Genomic DNA, 21,738 nt, shown 5'->3' on the forward strand with positions numbered 1-21,738 from the left:
CTGAGGAAGGTTAAGAGAGAGACTCAAGGCAGGGACTGAAGCAGAGGTCATGGAAGAACACTGTTGCCTAACTTGCAGTGGCTCAGCAGCCAGCTTTCTTATATAAATCAAGACCACCAGGTGGCACCACCTACAGTGGGCTAGGCCTTCCACATCAATCATTAATCAAGGAAATTTCCCACAAAGTTGCCTACAGGCCATTCTAATAGAGGCATTTTTCTCATTGGAGGTTTCTCTTCCAAAATAACTCTAGCTTATTGACAAAACCAACCAGGTCAGGGCAGTCTCTAAACAGATGGTTAACTTCATCTGTCACAGTTTGGGATTTTTTCCTAAGATGTTTGGATGTGTGCATTGCTGCCCTAGTCCCAGCATGTGCAGAACTTTTTTGTTGCTTGGCTGGATGACAGAGCTGGTCAGCAGCCTGGTTTGTGGCCAGAACCCAAAACAGTGTAGAGAATGAATGGCTGAATCCAGCCCCTTCTGCCTAACACCACAGATACTAACCACCTGGGGGCTGAGGGGATGAGGCTCAATTTCTTTCTTATAATAAAAGAGACCACTACAGAGGTTGTTTTGAGGCCCAGATGAGACAGACATAAGGGGACTTGAGAATCCTTCCAGCTTTATCCTTAGGGGTGATGAGGCATTGTACACATAGGTTGGGTCCCCATGCTGGCTCCAGGATAAGACAGGTACAGGTCAGTCCACTTGTCAAACAAACATAAGCATATCGGTTGGCTGCTGTGTCTGAGTGGGTGTTTCTGTACCTGGGTCTTCTTTAGATAAACAACCCAGACATGCGAGTGCAGATCCTCAAAGACTTTGTCAAACAGCACTTCCCCGCAACCCCGCTGCTCGATTATGCACTGGAAGTGGAGAAGATCACCACCTCAAAGGTAAGGAAGGGAGGGTTTTATGTCCACCTCCCCCACCCCCACCCCTCCCTCTGTTCCATTTTGGGATGGATTTCTTAGTTATGGAGGTTTTTGTTTTGTTCTGAGACAGGGCTCATGAAGTATAGGCTGGCTTTGAAGTTACTATATAGTAGATGGTGCTGTCTGTCTCCCACACCCTGCCCAAAGAGAACATTTTAAAATGGTGTCAAAGTTCATAGTCATAATGTTAGCAGCTTCCCGTTACTATGACAAACGCCTGGCAGGTAGGTCACAGGGGAGGGTTCATGTGTTGTCTTCTAGGGGTTTCAGGCTGGAGTGGCAGGCACGGGCTGGCAGGACAGAGTGGCACACTCCATCCGTTACACACTCCCTCCCGACGAGCTTCCTCCTTCCACTCCACTTGGGCTCCTAGCTTGCCAGATGGTGCTTCCCACGGTCGCTGCAGGTCTCCCCTTACTGAATCCTCTCTGGAAAGTTCTCACAATCCCAGGCATGAGGCTCACTGAACTCCCCGGAGCTTCTTAGTTTAATGAAGTTATTTATCTGTTAGTGGTGATTTTATAAACTTCTAAATGGAAAGCAATGCTTACACGACATTGAGACAGACAGTAGATATTTAGAATAAACATTACAATGGCCCCTTTGTCAGGAGCAGAGAAATCAGCATTTGAACAATAAAGATAATCTTTACAGAGTACACAAATAACTTTATGCCTACAAACCGGCAGAGTGATAGTAACTAACAGTGAAGACATGATAAAAATTTTTTTTTTTTTTTTACTTTTTTGTCTTTTCAGAAGCCAAATCTTATCCTGAATGTGGATGGTTTCATCGGCGTTGCGTTTGTGGACATGCTGAGGAACTGCGGCTCCTTCACCCGGTGAGCGGCAGCCTGGCCTCCAGCATTAGCTGAGGGTTTTTTTTTTTTTTTTTTTTTTGCTGTTTCTTCCTAACTGTGAGGGGACTTAGCAAGTATGTCAAGGCATAAAGCAAAGACTAAAAGTTGCCTCTAGCCCTGCCACCCACAACACCCCACTTCCCCACTTTGGAACTATAGAACTGCTCTCTGGGAGGAAATAGTGCTGTCTCTTTAAGAAGATGGTCACATGATTCGTTTTAAAAGAACCGGCTGTTTGTGTGTTTCAGGGAAGAAGCTGATGAATATGTTGACATCGGAGCCCTCAATGGGATCTTTGTGCTAGGAAGGAGTATGGGCTTCATTGGTGAGTTGGCTGTTGTTTTAAGGGTTTCTTGCTACACTCCTTGCCCTGTATGTGTGAACCCCTACAACAGATGTCAGTGTTCACCGTCATTTTTTCCTTTTTGATTATTGTTTGGGTGGGTCTCTGTCATCGTTCTTAATCCTTATTTCACTTTTCTGCTTATCTTTATCTATGTTCCTTTTATTACTAGGAATAGTTTCCATTACTAGCTAAGAAAAGTAGATTCAATCTAACCTTTCCCTTTTTACCAAGTCCGACCGATCTACCTATGAAGTGAATCTGGAGTTCTGCCCTGTTTTGGTGTGTGCTTTGTGTCTGTGTATGTGCTCACATGTGTGCCTGAGTGTGTGTGTGTGTGTTGTTTTATGAGTTTGCTATCTGCCCCCACTTTACCCTCCCATGCCCAATGCTGAGGGTTAACTCTTGGGAGGGCCTCATGCCTGCTAAGCAAACACCCACCCCAGAGCTGCATCCTCAACCCTGCGTCTATGTTTTGTTTGTCAGGAAGAGTTCCCTCCCATTTTCTGCCCTTCACCATGCTTTTGAAACTAATGACAGACGCATTGACTCCATTTTAGGACACTATCTTGACCAGAAGAGGCTGAAGCAAGGGCTGTATCGTCACCCATGGGATGATATTTCCTATGTTCTTCCGGAACACATGAGCATGTAACTGAGCCAGGAACCCTACTTACTGTAAAGGAAGACAAAAACTCCCTCCTCGACAGTATAGCGAACAGACAGCTGGAAGCAGAGTCCATTATAGGCTGGGCCTGGAACGGAAATAGCCATTGATGTGCAGGCAGTGGAAGGCCAACACCCTCAGGCCCATTCAGTCCACACAAAGAAGCTTAGTATTTTTTTTTATATATATATATCTATATATATAAGCATAGAAATTTAAAACCAAGCCAATACTTGTGACATTTGCTCTGCTACCTGCTGTATCTATTATATGGAAGAGTCTAAGCAAGCACTGTCAGAATTGTGTTCTTCTAGGGCCTTATAATGTCGCTTTCTTTTTCTTTCTTTTTTTTTTTTTTTTTAATTAGTTAAAAGATTTTCTTTTTTTTCTCTAGAGGAAGGGAATGCAGCCTTTAAGACTTCAGGATACTATCTGTCTGTAGGACCACTGTCTGGTAACCCACTTCCCGTTCAGCCTCACACAACATGAAGAACACTGTATTAATCTGATTTTTAAGGATCTTTTTTTTTTTTCTATGTTATGTGTTAAGGGTTTATTTAGTCTCCCACTGAAATGTTCTGTGTTACAGACCAGTGTCTACTTATGTCTAGGGGAGGAGGGTTGGGACCATTGTATCCTTAGCCATTGTCACATGTATGGTGTAGTAACTTAAATGTAAAGTTGTAACATACAAGTGTTTAAAATGGAAACGCAAAGCAAAAAAGCTGTGAACTGTCTTGTGTCTTGTGTTCTCTGTGTCCATGCAGCTGACTTGTCTGTTACTGAAGTGTGGGTCCAAAGACTCACAGCTGTTCCGCATCTGTAACCCGCAAAGGTTCTGGGCAGCTGCCACCTCAGTCTCTTCTCTGTATTATCATGTTTGGTTTAAATAAACTAGATAGTAACAATGCATGGTGATGTTCTGTGTCCTCTGCTTTTGAGACAAAGCTGTCCTGGAACTGGCCTCTGCTGGAATTAAAGGCATGCACCACTATGCCCAGGTCATGGTTTTAGAATTTAAAAATCTGCCTTTGCCTATTGAAAGATAATAGCTGGGCAGTGGTGGCGCACACCTTTAATCCCAGCACTTGAGAGGCAGAGGCAGGCAGATTTCTGAGTTTGAGGCCAGCCTGGTCTACAGAGTGAGTTCCAGGACAGCCAGGGCTATACAGAGAAACCTTGTCTCGAAAAACAAAACAAAAAGAAATGAAAGATAATGAAAACACCAGTATATTCAGTGCCCTCACCCCTCAAAGGATATAAAACTTCTAAAGTTTAGACTTGGCAGCACCTTTAATTCTAGAACTTGGAAGGCAAGGGGCAGGCAGATGAGAGTTCAAGGGCAGCCTAGTGTATGTGGCACATTCTAGGTTTTAGGACATAGTGAACCTGTCTTCAAGTATAGAAAAGGCTGGTCTGGAGAGATGGCTTGGTGGTGCTCATCCTGAGGTCCTGAGTTCAGTTCCCAGAACCATAGTGGGCCGCCCACAACCATCTGTAACTCCAGCCGTGGGGGGATCCCACACCTACCTGTGGCCTCTGAGGACACCTTGTCTCATGTTTACATACCCACATGTAGACACCTGCATGTAATTACAAGTAATTTTTAAAAAGAAAATCTTCCAAAAGAAGAGGAAAACGCACCGGGCGGTGGTGGCGCACACATTTAATCCCAGCACTTGGGAGGCAGAGGCAGGCAGATTTCTGAGTTCGAGGCCAGCCTGGTCTACAGAGTGAGTTCCAGGACAGCCAGAACTACACAGAGAAACCCTGTCTCAAAAAAAAAAAAAAAAAAAAAAAAGAGGAAAACGCTATTGAAACACCAGCTTATGAAAAATCCACTTCTATACTGCACTGTCCCCGTAGCTGTGGCCATTACTCAAGGCAAAGCTGGAGAGTGCCTTTCTGCTCTAATGGGTTCCAAGTTCTGTTCATTTACCCTTGAACTCTTCTCTGATGTATATCTGCTCTACTTAACCAGTGCTTTTATTTCCTCTTTTGTCCTGGTACAATCCATCCTGCATCAATGACATTTAAAAATCAGGTCAAGAGCTGGTGAGATGATGGCTCACCAGGTAAAGACCTTTGCTGCTAAGCCTGATCGTGTAAATACTGATATGGAAGGAAAAGTTCTCTAACGGCAGGTGTGCGAGGCACATGCAATAACTACACACCAATACTAAATGACATAAGAAGAGTTAAATTGTGCAACTTCATGTAAAAAGAGTTAAATTGTGCAACTTCACTATCTTGCTTTAAATTTCAAAGTGGCTTTTGTTTTGTTTTTCGATACAGGGTTTCTCCACATAGCCCTGGCTGTCCCAAACTCACTATATAGACTAACCTGTCCTGGAATTCAGAGATCTTCCCAAGGGCTGGTTTTATTCACTTTTATCTATTCTATGAAATGGTAATTATGCAGCAAACATTTGACTCAGCACTACCTCATTTAATTCTGTGTTCTTTCAAGGTAGGCAATATTCATTTTTAGGAAGTCAGATATAAGTAACTCCTCACCTTCACCCACTTAGCTGAGACTCAGTCTTGATTTGAGACAGCCTACCCCAGGTTTTCCTTCCACAAATGATTCTGCCTTAGAGCCTCAACTGCTGGAATTACAGGTGTGTGCTACTTGTACCAGCCTAAGACTCAAAGTCTTATGCCTTTACTCCCTTTTGAAGATAATTTTCTCAGCCTGATGGCACTTGGGAAGTAGAGGCAGGTGGATCTCTGTAAGTTCAAGTCCAGACTGGTCTACAGAGTGAGTTCCAGGACAGTCACCGATACCTGGCAGAAACTGCCTCAAAATAAATAAGAATAAAAATTCTGTTTTGTGGGCAAAAAAGATGGCTAATTGCACCTACCACAAACCAAGCCTGATTAATGACTCAAGTTCGAGTTCCATCCTCTAACAGAGAGAACAGACTCCCTTAAATGTCCTCTGTAATCCACACAAATACCCCACCACAAAATAAATAAATGTAATTTTTTTTTTTTTTTTTTTTTTTTTAGGTTTTTCGAGACAGGGTTTCTCTGTATAGCCTTGGCTGTCCTGGAACTCACTCGGTAGACCAGGCTGGCCTCGAACTCAGAAATCCGCCTGCCTCTGCCTCTGCCTCCCAAGTGCTGGGATTAAAGGCGTGCGCCACCACTGCCCGGCCTAAATGTAATTTTTTAAGGGATATTTATTTATCAGTGCTGGGGTGATTAAACAGCCATGGTTTCTTATGTAACTCATGCTAAATTGGGTATGCGCAGGAACATTTTAGTAATCCCCAAACCCAGGAGAAGAATCAAGAGTTCAAGGTCATCCTTAACTACACAACAAGTTCGTGGCCACCCAGGGCTAGTTGAGAGACACTTGCAAAAATAAACAATTAGTTTATATTATTACCTTTAACATCGTTATTTTTCTTTATACTGCCCCCTTCTGGATTGGAGAGTTAGTTTAGCAGTTACGAGCGCTAGCTGCTCTCAGAGGATCAGTTTGGCTGTTGGCTCCTTAACACCCTTATCAAGTATGGTTTTAACTGCCTTTATTTAACTCCAGCTCCTGGGGATCCAACACCTCTGTCCTCTGTAGGACGTGTACACAGACACTTTGATAAGAATAAAATTTAAAAATAACTTTCTCTCCAAAGTCATTCGTTTTGTGTTTCGAGACAGGGTTTTTTTTTTTTTTTTTTTTTTTTTTTTTGGTTTTTCGAGACAGGGTTTCTCTGTGTAGTCCTGGCTGTCCTGGAACTCACTCTGTAGACCAGGCTGGCCTCGAACTCAGAAATCCCCCTGCCTCTGCCTCCCAAGTGCTGAGATTAAAGGCGTGCGCCACCACCGCCCGGCTGAGACAGGGTTTCTCTGTGTATCCCTGGCTGTCCTCGAACACAGGGAGATCAGCCTGCCTCTGCCTCCCAAATGCTGGGATTGGCACGCCTGCAGAGGCAGGGTGGATCTCTGTGATTTCCAAGCTATCGTAGTCTACAGAGCGAGTTCAAAATAAAACAAAAAAATTGTGTGTACGTGTGATGGTGAGGATACACTCCAAAGCAACTTAAAGCAGAAGAAAACTCAACCAAAACAAGCATAGGCGGCAACCATAATGGAGGAGAAAGGTGGACGTTAGCTTTATCTGGCTGCGAGAACTGCGCGTGCCTCGCTAGAGGGCGTGAGCATGGCGAAAGTGCGCAGGCGCAGCTCCGCCCCGCGCGCACTATTTAATCCCAGAATGCCTCGGTGTCGCACCAGAGTTGCCGCACCGCTCGGAAGCTGAGGGGGCTGGTACGGTGGCGTCAAGATGGCGGCGGCTGTGGCAGCAGCGGCTGCCGCTGCGGCCGCGGCTGCATCTTTTCAAGTGCTGGAGATGGAGAGCATGGAGACTGCCGTCGCCGGTTCTGCGAGCTTGGCCGCCGAGGTCCGAGGCAGTGGCACGGTAGACTTCGTGACCGGGGCCGGGATCTCTTCCCTTGTCGACACGGGCGGGAGTGATCCGGGCCCAGAGGCCGAGGACTTCGAGTGCAGCACTCACTGCTCCGAGTTGTCCTGGCGGCAGAACGAGCAGCGGCGTCAAGGCCTGTTCTGCGACATCACCCTGTGCTTCGGCGGGGCCGGAGGTCGCGAGTTCCGAGCCCACCGCTCGGTGCTGGCCGCCGCCACCGAGTACTTCACGCCCTTACTCTCGGGCCAGTTTTCGGAATCGCGCTCGGGCCGGGTGGAGATGCGCAAGTGGAGCTCGGAGCCGGGACCCGAACCTGACACAGTGGAAGCCGTTATCGAGTACATGTACACCGGGCGCATCCGAGTGAGCACTGGCAGCGTGCACGAGGTGCTGGAGCTGGCGGACAGGTAAGACGACGGTGGGCGAGCGAGGGTTGGGGGGCCGTGTCCGTGATGTCGGCTCCGCGCCTGGCACTGAGGATGCTCCTGCGAGTCCCGCATTGCACCCGGGAGCGCAGACTTCAGGTTGTAGGGACAAAGGCGGTGAAAAACGGTGGGTTGTGTCCGACTCCTGTGATGATGACATTAAAAAACGGTGAAAGGCCAGCTACGGATTGGAGGAGATGACATTTAAACCGACCTCGCAATGACAAGAGAGATTGGCCGTACAAAAGGGAATTGGGTGCGCATTACAGGCTTCCCAAAGGCCTCAGTCAGGATCCAGGCTGGCTTAGAAAAAGGACTTTAAAAGAAAATCCAGCGAGGCCGGATATGCTGGGTGAAAGATAGGAGGGTGTGTGAGGAATGTTTGGATTTTACTGCGTGTGATGGATGGGAAGCTGGGTAGAGAGATGCTCTGATTTAAATATTTCATATTTAATATTTCAATAGTGAAAAGTGGAATGTGGAAAATGGATTGTAGTGAGCCAGAAAGGATGCCCCAGAAGTTGGTTTGGAAGCAGGAGGAGATGCTAGTAGGGACTGTTAGAAATCCTTTAACACATACCTCTTGAGTGCTAGACACTGACCTCTCTAAAGTCTTGGGGGGGGGGGTTGGGGGGGCATATCCAGCAGTGATCAAAACACGTGAAAATCATTTTCCCTATCAAACTCTCCTGATGTTTAACAGCAAACATATAATGTGTTGAATAATTATTGCAGCTGTGCTTCGTAGGCCCTAATGGAGAGGAGTGTTTTGTTTGTTTTTTATTTCTTTGTTTTGAGACAAGTTCTCACTATGTAGTGGTGGCTGTCCTGGAACTCACTCTGTAGACCAGGCTGAGAGGAACTATTTTTAAATTGGGCGCATAAAGAATGTTCAGAAGTCATAGCAAAGGCATATAGGTGGCAAGGTAGTGTGCTTCAGGTAGAGAGAGAAAACAGCATGGGTTATATAGCTGGATGAAGGGAGGCAGGATGAAAGGAGCAAAGACATCAGAGTGGTGGTGAGGGTGGATGGATCCCTTGGTACAGTGATGCTCAGCCTTCCTAATGCTGCGACCCTTTAATGCAGTTCCTTATGTTGTAGTGACCCCAACCATAACATTATTTCCTTCCTAGTTCGTAACTAATTTTGCTCCTGTGACTATCTAATATGCAGGCTATGTGATATTTGACCCCTGTAAAAAAAAAGTTGCTTGATCCCGAAAGGGGTCAGAACCTACATGTTCAGAACTGTTGTCTTAGGGGCTTATGGGCCTGTGAAAGGAGCTGACCTTTTTAAAATTAGAAGGCATGGAGAATGATTCTGTTTTACTTGATAAATCCTGTATCAGAAAATGGTAGGACAGGGTGCGGCAAGAGCTGTAGCAGAGACTAGGTCATTGCAGTAGTGATGGAGGCATGTATTGAAGAAGGAAGTGATGAGAACGGTGTCATCTGTGTGTGTATGCTTTGGGACTTATTTTATGTATATGGGTGTTTTACCTGCATGTATATATGCACAGCATCAGTGCTTGTTGCCTAAGGAGGCCAGAAAGAGGGTGTGTGGGTGCCGGAAATTAAGCCTGGGTTCTCTAGAACAAGAGCCAGTGAGTGTTTTTAACTGCTAAGCCATCTCTGCAGGTCATCTATCTGTTTTGAATTGAGGAGATGAATTACTGGTGGGCTTGACACAGGAGTAAGGAAAAAAAAATTTTATTTTCAGAGACAGGGTTTCTTTATGTAGCCTTGGCTGTCCTAGAACTAGCTCTGTAGACCAGGCTACAATTCAGATCCACCTGCCTCTTCTTCCCAAGTGCTGGGATTAAAGGCCTGTCCCACTACTGCCTACCCAGCCAGAAAAAGAATTTTTTTGGCCGGGCTGTGGTGGCGCACGCCTTTAATCCCAGCCCTTGGGAGGCAGAGGCAGGCGGATTTCTGAGTTCGAGGCCAGCCTGGTCTACAGAGTGAGATCCAGGACAGCCAGGGCTACACAGAGAAACCCTGTCTCGAAAAACCAAAAAAAAAAAAAAAAAAAATTTTTTTGACCCAAGCAATTGGAAAGATTAGATTATTATTACAATGTGGGAAAATGTTGGGCATTTAATCCCAGCACTCTTGGGAAGCGGAGGCAAGCAGATCTTTGGGTTTTAATCTACCCTTGTCTACATGTTCAGCTCAGCCAGGGTGGAGATTTTGTCCCACCTCCTTATATTACAAAAGAGATATGGAAAAATAGGGGCTTCAGAGATGGCCCAGATGTGGAAAAAAACATGCCTGCAGTGCAGGCATGAGGTCATGGAGGTACATTCCTGTAACCCCAGCCATGGGAAAAGAGCAGAAACAGGCTGATTCCAGTCTGGCACAGTGGTTGAGGTTGAATGAAAGACCTTGTCTGGAAAAATAAGGTGGGGGGCTGGACTGATAGTCCAGTGGTTAAGAGCACTTGTTTCTCTTACAGAGGACCTAGGTTGGTTTGGTTACCAGCTCCAATCTTGTGGCTCACAACCATCTGTACCTACTATTTCAGTGGATCTGATGTCTTCTGACCATTAGGGGCATCAGACACACATGGTATATAGATATACATGTAGGGAAAACACTCACACACATAAAATCTTAAAAAAAAAAAAAAAAAAAAACACATTTAGATCCGAAAGGGTGGAGATTAATAAAGGAAAGACATCTGATGTCAAAACCTTGTGCCTCTCTACATTCATACACAAACACACAAAAGATGTCGAATATAAAGAGCAGATATGAGAGGAAGGTCAGTGGGCAGGGTCAAGATGGTCAGTTTAAAGGACATTGGGTCTCCAGTTAAGCTGTGAAAGAAATCACAAGGAGAAACAATGTAACAAGAAAGGATATTTCCAAGAGCTGGAGAGACGGCTGAGCTGTTAAGAGTGGCTGCTCTTCGGAGGGCCTACCTATGTCAATTCCCAGAACCCACCCACAAGGCAACTCACAACCCTCTGTAACTCCATCTTCTGATGTTGGCAGTAGGGACACATGTGAAGCACATACATAAATGCAGGCAAAACGCTAAAACATAAATATATTTTTAGAATAGGGATATTTCCAAACACTAAGACAAACATTAATATAAATTTTTTTTTTTGATTTTTTTTCGAGACAGGGTTTCTCTGTGTAGCCCTGGCTGTCCTGGAACTCACTCTGTAGACCAGGCTGGCCTCGAACTCAGAAATCCACCTGCCTCTGCCTCCCAAGGGCTGGGAGGAGCCAAGGACAGTGACACATTACTGTAACCCCAACTCTTGGGAGGCTAAGCCAGGAGGAGCAGGAGTTCTAGACCTGCATGGGTTACACAGAGAAATCCTGTCTTAAAAATAGAGAGCTGATGGCAGTAGAGGCTAAACACACATCTTTAATCCCAGCACTCAGGATGCAGAGGATGTTCAAGGCAGCCAGGTCTACAGACTGAATTCCAGGACAGCCAAGGGCTACATAGTAAGACCTTGTCGCAAACAAACAAAAAAATGGGAGCATACCTTTAATCCCAGTGTTTAGGAGGCCGGGTCAGTTGGATCTCTGATTTCAAGGCCAGGCAGAGCTATATAGATCCAGTCTCAAAGCCAAAAAAAAGGGGAGGGAGGCTAGGCATTAGATGGAAAGTAGAGATGAATGCAAATTGGGGGAAACTAGCATATAATTTATAATTAAAGCCACAGAATAGATTAAGTTATAAGAGTACACATTAAAAATATATAAGAGTAAAGAGGGCAGGTAGGGGAGTCTTTACAGCATTAAAGAATCCAGCAGAGCGAACTGAGCTGATACCATGGAGGCCTAAAAAGGGGTGGAGTCTACTGTCAAATGATCAATCATTGAAGGTTGGTAATGACATATTAAGTATTTCCATTAAAAAGGATTGAGTTTGAGGTAGAGTGCCTATTTAGTTAACTCTAAAATAGGAGAGGTAGAACATGTTTTTGTGCTGAAGAAAATGATTCTGTGGAAGAGGAGAAACTGATACTCTTAAGAGCAGAGGAATGGACACACGTAAATCAAGGTAGGTTAGACTCCATATTACAGTAAGAGATTGAGTGATGCACACCTGTATCCAGCACTTGGATCTCGGAGATCTAGGCCAGTCTGAACTAAATAGTCCAGAAACCCTTTCTCAAAAATGATAAGGATTGAGTCTGGGCTGTGGTGGCTCATGCCTTTAATCTTACCATTTACGAGACAGCAGCAGGTAGTCTTCAGTTCCAGGCCAGCCAAGGCTACATACAAACCCTGTCTCAAAACCATAGGTGGATCTGGGAGAGAAAATACAGTGTATAACTGTAGGCAAATTGGTTGGTGAAAAATAAAACCCCTACCCACTTGATGGCTTATTTTCTCAAAGTGCAAGACTGGATCCGATGGAAAGGGTATAAGGCCAGGGAGAATGAAACTGAAAAGAAGAGATTTTGTCAAGCCGTGTTTGTGTTTGTCTGTGATTTTTTTTTTTTTTTTCAGAGTTGGTCTTTTTTTGAGGAGTGAGGAAGAGAGACCTACTTCAGGCAGTTTACTTAAAACTAACTTTGCTAGCATAGTGGTGCATGCCTTTAATCTTTACACAAGGAAAGCAGAGACAGGCTATCTGAGTTCAAGGCCAGCTAGGGCTACACAGAGCCTGTCTCAAAAATTTAAAAAAAAAAAAAAAAAAATCTAATTTTTCTCCATCTTTCACAGGCACCATTCTAAGTGCCCTGCAATGATTGAACTTAATCTAGTGATCTCTGAGGCAGGATCATTTTGTCTTTGCTTACATATATGTCTCTGATCTAGCTCTGCGTGGCATTTGGATTAGAAATAATAGGGTGAGCAGCTATTGGCTCAGCATTGTAATCCCAGCTACTCTAGAGGCTGAGGCAGAAGGATCACAGGTTAGAGGCCAACCTGGGCAACTTAGATCTTGCCATGAAAAAAAGAAAGTAGGAGAGAGAGGGGCTGTATAGCAGAGCACCAGCCTACCATGTATGAGGCCTGAGTTGAAGCCTGTTTAGTTAGGGTTTCCATTGCTGTGAAGAGACACTATAACTAAGGTAACTCTTACAAAGGCAAACATTTAATTGGGGCTGGCTTACAGGTTTTCAGGTTCAGTCCATTATCATATCAGGAATCAATGCAGCACTCAGGCAGACATGGTGCTGGAGAAGGAACTGAGAGTTCTGCATCTTTATTTGAAGGCAAACAGAAGACTGGCATCTGCAAGCAGCCAGGAGGAGGTCTCTTCGACCCTGGTGGGAGTCTGAGCATAGGACCTCAAAGCCCACCTCCATAGTGACACCCTTTCTCCTACAAGGCCACACCTCATAATTGTGCTACTTTGCATGGGCCAAGCATATTCAAACAACCGCAAATCCCTATCATCATAATAAATAAATATAAATTTTATATGCCCAGCACAGTGCTTCTCACACAATGCCTAGTGTGTAAGAGCTATTGTTTTTATAGAGTAATGTTACCAAAACCTTCTCTTAAGGGAATATGCTTCAGAATTATCTGTTAAGCATAGGCAGTAGAGGCAGCCTGGGAATCACGTGGCCCTGGCACCAAGACTTGTCTGGAGTACTATAGACTCTAGAGCCTAGAACCTTCACTACCACTCTCTTTGTCTTGTTTTATCCCTAAAGTTGTAATGTTTCTTCAAGAGGGTTAAGAGAGCTTATCTTAATTTATCTATATTTGTAGTTAAATAGTTATTAAGCACAGTCACCATAATAAACCATTATTGAATGGAAATGGGCCTGTCATCATGATAAATCGTGATGACATCATTCTTAGGTTGTTTAAGGTTCTTCTCAAAGTGTTTTTCTCTTTTATAACCATGGTCTCAGATTGACCACCCCTAGGCTAAGTGCTACCAGATTTATGATATGGACCAACACTGTGTTGTGTTTTGTTTTTAACTTAAATGAATTTAGGTGGGTGGGCAATGTTCTATTAGTAATATATCAAACCACTTGACCCCAGGGAGTGGCACTATTAGGAGGTGTGGCCTTGTTGGAGGAAGTGTCTTACTGTGAGGGTTCCCTTTGAGATCCTCCTCCTAGCTGCCTGGGAGCCAGTCTTCTGGCTGCTTTCCGATGAAGATATAGAACTCTCAGCTTCTTCTCTAGCAGCATGTCTGCCTGCACTTGGCCATTGATAATGGATTGAACCTCTGAACCTGTAAGCCAGCCCCAATTAAATGTTGTCTTTTATAAGAATTGCCTTGGTCATGGTGTCTCTTCACAACAATAACACCCTAAGATACCTGCATACACTTTTTGTTGTGTGTGTGTTTTGTTTCCTGGCTTCCGATATTTGAGTTTATCTTGTCTTATTTTAATGATAGCAAGCCTTGGGCAAAGTCCCTTAGAAGATCCTACCTTCTTTGGTTGCCTGAAAAGATAAAGAAGAGACAAAAACTTCTGACACATCCTAGGCTTCTAACCAAGCAGAGTCTCTAGGAAGTTCCTGCCTGCCTCTAGTTTAGATTGTATGGTCATACTAGCTAAAGCCTCTTCACCAAGACCCTTTCTCAATTAAGAAAAACACAACTGGGAGTTGGTAGTGCATGCCTGACCTATCTCAAAAAAAGAAAAGAAAAAAAAAAAAAAAACCAAAGCAAATAAATAAGAGTGACAGTGACTGCAGAGGGATTAGAAAGGATGTCAGGAATGCATTTGGATTGGTGTTTGTCCTTGATGTATATGTGTGTGTATGTATCTGTGTGAGAGTATATTCACGTGAGTGCAGATGCCCAAGAATGCCAGAAGAGGGTGTTTGACTCTTCCCAGCTGAAGTTAGTTATGAGAAACTCAGTATGGGTGCTAGGAGCCAAACTCAAGTCCTCAGATGCCATCTTCTGGCCCCCAAGGGTACCAGCCATGTATGTTGTACACAGACATAAATACCCATATGTAGACAATAGAATCCAGGCATAATAGCACATGTTTTTAATCCCAGTACTCAGGAGGCAGAAAAAGAAGGATGGATCTTTGTTCCAGGACAGCCAGAATTAGTGAGGCCCTGTCTTAAAAAAAAAAAATTAAAAAGATCATTAGAAGTAAACCACTAAGCTATCCCTCCAGACCCCTTTTCTCATTCTTTTTTGTTGTTGTTGTTTTGTTTGTTTGTTTGTTTGTTTTGAGACAGGGTTTCTCTGTGTAGCCCTGGCTGTCCTGGAACTCACTCTGTAGACCAGGCTGGCCTCGAACTCAGAAATCCGCCTGCCTCTGCTTCCCAAGTGCTGGGATTAAAGGTGTGTGCCACCACTGCCCGGCCCCTTTTCTCATTTTCTAAAATTTTGAAACAGCGTCTCACTAAGTTTCCCAGGTAGGCCTTTACCCTGTGATTTTTCCTGTCTCAGTCTCCTGAGTATTAGTATTACAGGCTCATGCCTGTAAATGTATTATTGTGTGTCTATGATATATCAGTGCCACAGTGCACATCTGGAGGTAAGAGGAGAATTTTGTGACATGAGTTTCCCTTCTACCTCAACATGGGTTCTAGCAATGGAATTCCAGTCTCTAGGCTTTCTCTGGCAAGTGCCTTTACCCACTGAGCCATCTGCATAGTGAGACCTACTTCAAACCCTTCCTCCTAAAAAGTACTTTCCAGCATACTATTTGCTAATTTGCAGGGGGAGGGTAGTCTTTTTCCAGGATAAGATTAATCTTACCATTTTAATTTGTATAATTCAGATATACATGCAACTATATAAAATCAGTCTTTTCTCTTTTTCTTGATTGTAGATTCTTATTAATTCGTTTAAAAGAATTTTGTGGAGAATTTCTCAAGAAAAAACTTCATCTCTCAAATTGTGTGGCCATTCATAGCTTAGCCCACATGTATACCCTGAGCCAGCTTGCTCTGAAAGCTGCAGATATGATACGGAGAAATTTCTATAAAGTCATTCAGGATGAAGAATTTTATACTTTACCTTTCCATCTCATTCGGGACTGGCTTTCGGACTTGGAAATTACTGTGGATTCTGAAGAGGTTCTTTTTGAAACAGTTTTGAAGTGGGTTCAGAGAAATGCTGAAGAGAGGGAGAGATACTTTGAAGAACTCTTTAAATTGCTCAGATTGTCCCAGATGAAACCCACCTACCTTACTCGGCATGTCAAACCAGAGCGGCTGGTGGCCAATAATGAAGTTTGTGTCAAGCTGGTGGCTGAAGCAGTGGAGAGGCATGCGCTCAGAGCAGAGAATATACAGTCTGGCACACTGCAGCATCCCACTTCACAAGTCTCGCTGTTACCTCGATATGGACAAAACATGGACGTAATCATGGTTATCGGAGGTGTGTCTGAAGGAGGAGACTATTTAAGTGAATGTGTGGGGTATTTTGTTGATGAGGATAGATGGGTAAATCTGCCCCACATTCATAATCACCTTGATGGACATGCTGTCGCAATTACAGAATCTTACGTGTATGTTGCTGGCTCAATGGAACCAGGGTTTGCTAAAACTGTGGAAAGATACAACCCAAACCTGAATACGTGGGAACACGTTTGTAGTCTGATGACCAGGAAGCACTCTTTTGGTCTAACAGAAGTCAAAGGGAAGCTGTACAGCATTGGAGGACATGGCAATTTTAGCCCTGGCTTTAAAGATGTGACTGTTTACAATCCAGAGCTTGATAAATGGCACAACTTAGAGTCAGCACCAAAGATTCTGCGAGATGTCAAAGCACTAGCCATTGAGGACCGGTTTGTGTACATTGCTGCCCGCACGCCTGTGGACCGGGACACTGAGGATGGACTGAAGGCCGTAATTACTTGCTATGATACAGAGACTCGACAGTGGCAAGATGTGGAATCTTTACCGCTTATTGACAATTACTGCTTTTTCCAGATGTCTGTGGTCAATTCAAACTTTTATCAGACAGCATCATGCTGTCCCAAGAGTTATTCTTTAGAAAATGAAGAGGCAGTAAGAAAAATTGCTGGTCAGGTATCTGATGAGATCCTTGAAAGCTTGCCTCCAGAAGTCCTAAGCATCGAAGGAGCGGCCATTTGCTATTACAGAGATGATGTCTTCATTATTGGAGGCTGGAAAAACAGTGATGATATTGACAAACAGTATCGGAAGGAGGCCTACCGATACTGTGCTGAGAGAAAGAGGTGGATGCTCCTTCCTCCAATGCCTCAGCCCCGTTGCAGGGCCACTGCTTGCCATGTCAGGATCCCCTACCGGTACTTGCATGGCACACAGAGATACCCCATGCCTCAAAACTTAATGTGGCAGAAGGACCGCATCCGACAGATGCAAGAGATACATCGACATGCCCTGAACATGCGGAGAGTGCCAAGTTCCCAGATTGAATGCTGAGCTCACCAACGCTTGCAGCTGAAAACTATTCTCCCTGTTCTGTGAGGCTGGAGATGCCTGGACTGTTACTTGGAAAAGTATGTCAATGACTTATTTTCTACTTGGACTTATTACCCTATATAAAAGAAGTGTAGTTAAAAAACAAATAGAAAACTCAGTTCAATGTGGTAATTTTTGTTAGGTTACAGTCCTGACTTTGGTTTGTGTGCTGGCAATAAGATCTTATTAAAGAGAAGTGGGGGAAAGCAGGTCTAGTGATTTGGCCTTTTTTCTGCCGACAACTACTTTGTCTTAGGGACTTACATGGGGCTCTAAGCACCAGTGTTATTTGCACATTTACTTTGATACCACTTTAAGTTTTTTATGGATTGTTTTCAGTGATACCAATTTATGCATTAAGCTCTCATCTGCAGGAGACACGTGCAATAGTGAAACTGGATCTGAAGGTAAAAGCACAATGTTTTATCAAGGATAATCTCAGAATTAGCACTGATGTTTTGCTGTATGCATATATCTACAAATGCTGTTTTTGTTCGTTGGAAAGAGTGACCAGTGAGAAGTTTGTGAGTGGCACATCCTCTGGTTTATTTGGTTTCTTCCACAGCTGTTTATAGACTTGACGCCATCATTGTGAGATGATAGTTGGGAAGGTATTAATATTTACCTGGTTGGCTAGAGAGGGAGTTACACAGGTGAAGTTTATTTCTCAGAGACAAGTGTTTAGTGTAGCTGAGAAAGCAAATGAACAAACATTTGAAACGCTTTGAAGGGTTGTCACTGTTTTGATGAGGATGCAGTGTGCCGGACAATCAACACACGATGCCTTCAGTTCATTTTTTGCTCCACTGAATATTATATAGACTCTTCATCAATTGTTTCTGCAAGTAAAGCTTTCAAATGGCAAGAAAGTAACAGTTTAGAAAATACAGCTAAGAGAAGCCATGTTTTTTTCTGGCCACTGATTGTCATGATGTTTTACTTAATTGCCATAGACTTCTACTGGAACTTAGAGCCTAATCTGAGTTCATAGTTTTAGCTTTTAAAATTTTAAGGCTTTGACATAACCACATTTAACAGGAAACTATCAAAAGGTTTTATAATCAGTTCGATGTCATTTTTCGGAAAAGGTTTTAATCTGTACATATTTTTATTGCATTCCCTAAAGTAGTCTTTTTTTTTTTTTTTTTTTTTTTTTATACATGGTCTCACTATGTAGCCTTGGTTGGCCTGGAGCTCACTAGGTAGATCAGGCTTTGACCAAATATAGATCCTGAGGGACAAGATTCCAAGGACCAAGAAGCAGTTTAAGCAGCAGCTGCTTCTACCCCTTCCATTTCTCTGCTTTTGTTGAACTGTGACAATGATGTTGGACATTCACATTCCTCTAATTCTTTGTATTTATTATTGTTTTCTGGAGCTGCTATTTTATAGTTCATATTCATGATCTTTAATTTTCAGTTGCATTAGGTACATCTTTAAGGATCATTCTCTTAGTATCTGTGCATTCTTTTTTGCATATGGTGTTGGAGGATTAACCTTTCTCTTTTCTGTAAGTTGTCATATTGATTTTGCACTGTTTTTGATAATAAGTTCCTGCTCAGTACATTGGATTTTTTGTTCACATGTAGATACTTGGAATATATAATTTCCCATTTTTCTTTAAGAATCTGGATCTAATTTGTACTTAGTTTCTGAACTCCCTTGTGCAGGGCTTTAGACTTGGTACTCTCACCCTTAAACTTTTGTAGGTAATCTTGATCTTGTTCTGTGACTGTTTCAAATTTTAATATCATTTAATTCTAGATATAGTATTGATATATATTGATATCATAATGATATATATATTGGTAGATATAGAAATATTCTTTTCTCCTGTTTTTGTTTTAATGCAAATCTCAAGTTACAGAGATCTTCTCTCACTTTGTATCATCTATCCTGTATTCTTGCTGATTTTATCTTTGATGTTTTTTGTTTTTTGAGACAAAGTCTATGTTTTGGCTGGCATGGAACTCTCTATGTAGACCAGGCTGGCCTGGAATTCATATAGATCTACCTGCCTCTGCCTGGGATTAAAGGCATGTCCTGCCATGCTGGGCTTGATGGCTCTGTAGTACACTAATTTCATTTTCTACTTCTTCAGTTTGTTTTGTAAGCACTTCATGGTGTTTGACCCATATCTGGGACCTTTAGAGAAGAGACATTAACACATCCTCAGTTACTGGTTCAGATGATGATGTCATTGAGGTCTTCCTGGCATTTTTTTTCTTTTCTGATTCATTCCTTCCAACTTAGCGGCGGGTATTTTTACCCCCATCACATCTTTTCTAAACACTGTTATGCTGGATTGGCTCTGAGACTGTGTAAATATTCTTCATATTCAGAAAGGATTTCCACATTGATATTGATACAACATTGACAAGTCAGTAGCATGATCTATTGTAGTCAGTCCAAAGACAGCTTGCATAATTTGATTCATAAGAGCATTCATGGAGGTTTTTCTCTCCTTATGTCAATAGCTTGTACAAAGCATTCATGAAAGTTCAGCTGTAATTTTCACTGACAGCCAGTGTAATCCAATCTTTTTTTCTTACCTTAGTATTCACTTCATGCTCAAAGGTTTTGTAGATTGGAGAACACAGTTGCTTTGAACATCCATGATGTTTGGATCAGCATTGCTCCAGGGGAATTGAGGCACTCCCTTTTTGACACTGTAGAGTCTTCATCAGATCTGTGCAGCCACTACTCCTGGATAGCCATACACACAGCAATGTATAGAGCAGGGAGCGCAGATAATCACCAAGAAGCTACATCACTGAAAAGTTTCATTGTGTCATGGATTTTGACCTCATGGAAGTCACATTAAGGAATACCCATTTTTCTGACTATACACTCCTGAGCTTTATGCAAGTTAGCATTCAAGCTAAATCTTTCAACACTCAGTTAACATATAAAGAAGACTTCTGTTTTAGGTGCTGGAGAGATGGATCAGCAATTAAGAACACTTGCTGCGTTGGGTTCCCAGCACCCACTTCATTAACTCCGCTCACAAGCCGCTCTAACTCCACCTCCAGGACATCTACCTTTGCCCACCCCACCCTCCGTGTGGCCGCCTGCACTCACACAGACGTACCCACATTCAGATACACACATGTATACATAATTAAAAGTGAAGTTTTTCATATCAAAAAGGCTCTTTTTGAAGTTGGGTATGGCATTATTTACCTGTAATCTCAGCATTTAGAAAGCAAAGGCAGGAAGATCAGGAGTTCTGAGCCACACTGGTTAGCATACATGTCAACAACAAAAGTGTAACTAATGATAAAGACTCCTGATAGTAGTGTAAGTCCAGTTGTTTTCTTTAAGAATGTCTTTACCTTCTCATACATTCTGAAATATTCTGAAAAAGTTTAAGTACGATCATCTGTGCCTCCTATATTCCATTAGAGTTAACTTTATTACATGATAGAATATCAGAAGCACAGCCAGCAACTTTGGCCATTTACTATAACACTAAATGCTCTTGGATTCCATACTGATCACTTACTTCCCTGGAGTTTCTGCTAGTGTTCTTGCCTAGGAAAAGGGTTTTTAATAACTGTTGGAAATCTGCTTTAAAACCATTTTAACTTAGACTGGAGCAAGTATGGGAAACTGCAAGTCCCTTTCCACATAAAGGTTCTATTTCCCCCTTTTCCCCTAACTTTTTCGGAATTTTCATCCTTGGATTTCTTGTGGTTGGTTGGTTTGCAGTGCTGGGAACTGAACACGGGGTTTTGCACGTGCTAGGGAAGCACTCCACCAACTGAGCTGCTTCCCCAGCCCTTTCTATAGTTCCCTTCATAAGAGTCTCAGGATTCTAAGAAGCACTCCTTAGTTGTAAAAGGTCTGCGCAACTAACAATCTGACCTTCAGTGAAGGAAGGTTGCCTTTCTCGCAGTCCACAAGTCATTTAGTATCTCATCAGGAAGCCAACTTTCTCCAGAAAAAGGTTGATGTATTTTGATTTTGGTTTTTTGGTCCCAGAGTTGTATTATGGGACAGTCATCACCAAGTTGTTATTAGGGCCATCTTTTTGTTGTCTTTTCATTTCATTTCTGCTAACTTGATTGAAACCACTGTCTTTTTGACTCAGCAGGCAGCCTAGGCCTTGGCTGAATGAAGGGGTAAGTCCTTCCTTGCATGATGGTGTGCAGGTTTTCCTGACTACCAAGTTTGTAATTTTCATATGTGAATTCACGTGTGGCTTCACCACCATAACTTGCCTCCTAAATACTCTTAACTTGTTAGGAAGGAAAGAAACTGGATTTGCTTAAATCTGTTCAAGGCTGACATTCTGAAATTTTAAACTGGATATAACAGTATTTGTAATAATTGTGTCTAATGTGGTCTAATGTGGCTCTTTGGGAAAGAAATTTCTTTTATGAAAAGTTTTCTTTTTTTTTTTTTTAAACCCAGCTTTTTAAAAGCTTATTCAAGTGAACCTTTGTTTTGTTGCTTTTGTTTTTTTTTTTTTTTTTTAGTTGAAGAGGACTCAATTGCACCAAAACATAAAGTACTATTACTATGAGTGATGCATAATAACGGCGCCCTTCCTAACTTTAACACTGAGACTGTCAGTCGTGAGCTTAGTGTTTAAGCAATTACCACTTGCAGCTGTTTGCATGATTAGTCTTGTGTATCCAGTAACTTTGCTTTTCTGTGCCAGTTCAAAATAACATTTTTGCTAAGAACATTTAAAATTAACCAA

At 42.9% G+C, this 21,738-nt stretch overlaps 2 protein-coding genes across 3 annotated transcripts in view; both read left to right on the plus strand.

Annotated features, from left to right (window-relative positions):
• The window catches only part of Acly (ATP citrate lyase), a 49,206-nt gene extending 45,487 nt beyond the window's left edge, over positions 1-3,719 (plus strand). For both annotated transcript variants that reach the window (XM_034504687.2, XM_034504688.2), the window contains 4 exons: positions 786-899; positions 1,697-1,779; positions 2,046-2,122; positions 2,701-3,719. In XM_034504687.2, coding sequence (XP_034360578.1) covers positions 786-899; positions 1,697-1,779; positions 2,046-2,122; positions 2,701-2,795 — 369 coding nt within the window. In that variant the 3' untranslated portion in view covers positions 2,796-3,719. The remainder of the gene's footprint in view (positions 1-785; positions 900-1,696; positions 1,780-2,045; positions 2,123-2,700) is intronic.
• Positions 3,720-7,025: 3,306 nt separating this feature from the next.
• On the plus strand, positions 7,026-17,238 carry Klhl11 (kelch like family member 11). Its single transcript, XM_034504493.2, has 2 exons — positions 7,026-7,646; positions 15,410-17,238. The coding sequence occupies exons 1-2, from the start codon at positions 7,099-7,101 to the stop codon at positions 16,989-16,991; spliced, it is 2,130 nt and encodes a 709-aa protein (XP_034360384.1). The 5' UTR covers positions 7,026-7,098; the 3' UTR covers positions 16,992-17,238.
• Positions 17,239-21,738: the final 4,500 nt, after the last annotated feature.

The sequence above is a fragment of the Arvicanthis niloticus genome, chromosome 6, assembly GCF_011762505.2.
Source record: "Arvicanthis niloticus isolate mArvNil1 chromosome 6, mArvNil1.pat.X, whole genome shotgun sequence".
Lineage (NCBI taxonomy): Eukaryota > Metazoa > Chordata > Mammalia > Rodentia > Muridae > Arvicanthis > Arvicanthis niloticus.

What these genes read in the sequence shown, in the direction of transcription:
- Klhl11 (XM_034504493.2), top strand. Translation starts at nt 7,099, where the DNA reads ATGGCGGCGGCTGTGGCAGCAGCGGCTGCCGCTGCGGCCGCGGCTGCA. An exon ending in GTGCTGGAGCTGGCGGACAG is followed by an intron (nt 7,647 to 15,409) that starts GTAAGACGACGG and finishes TCTTGATTGTAG; the next exon opens with ATTCTTATTAATTCGTTTAA.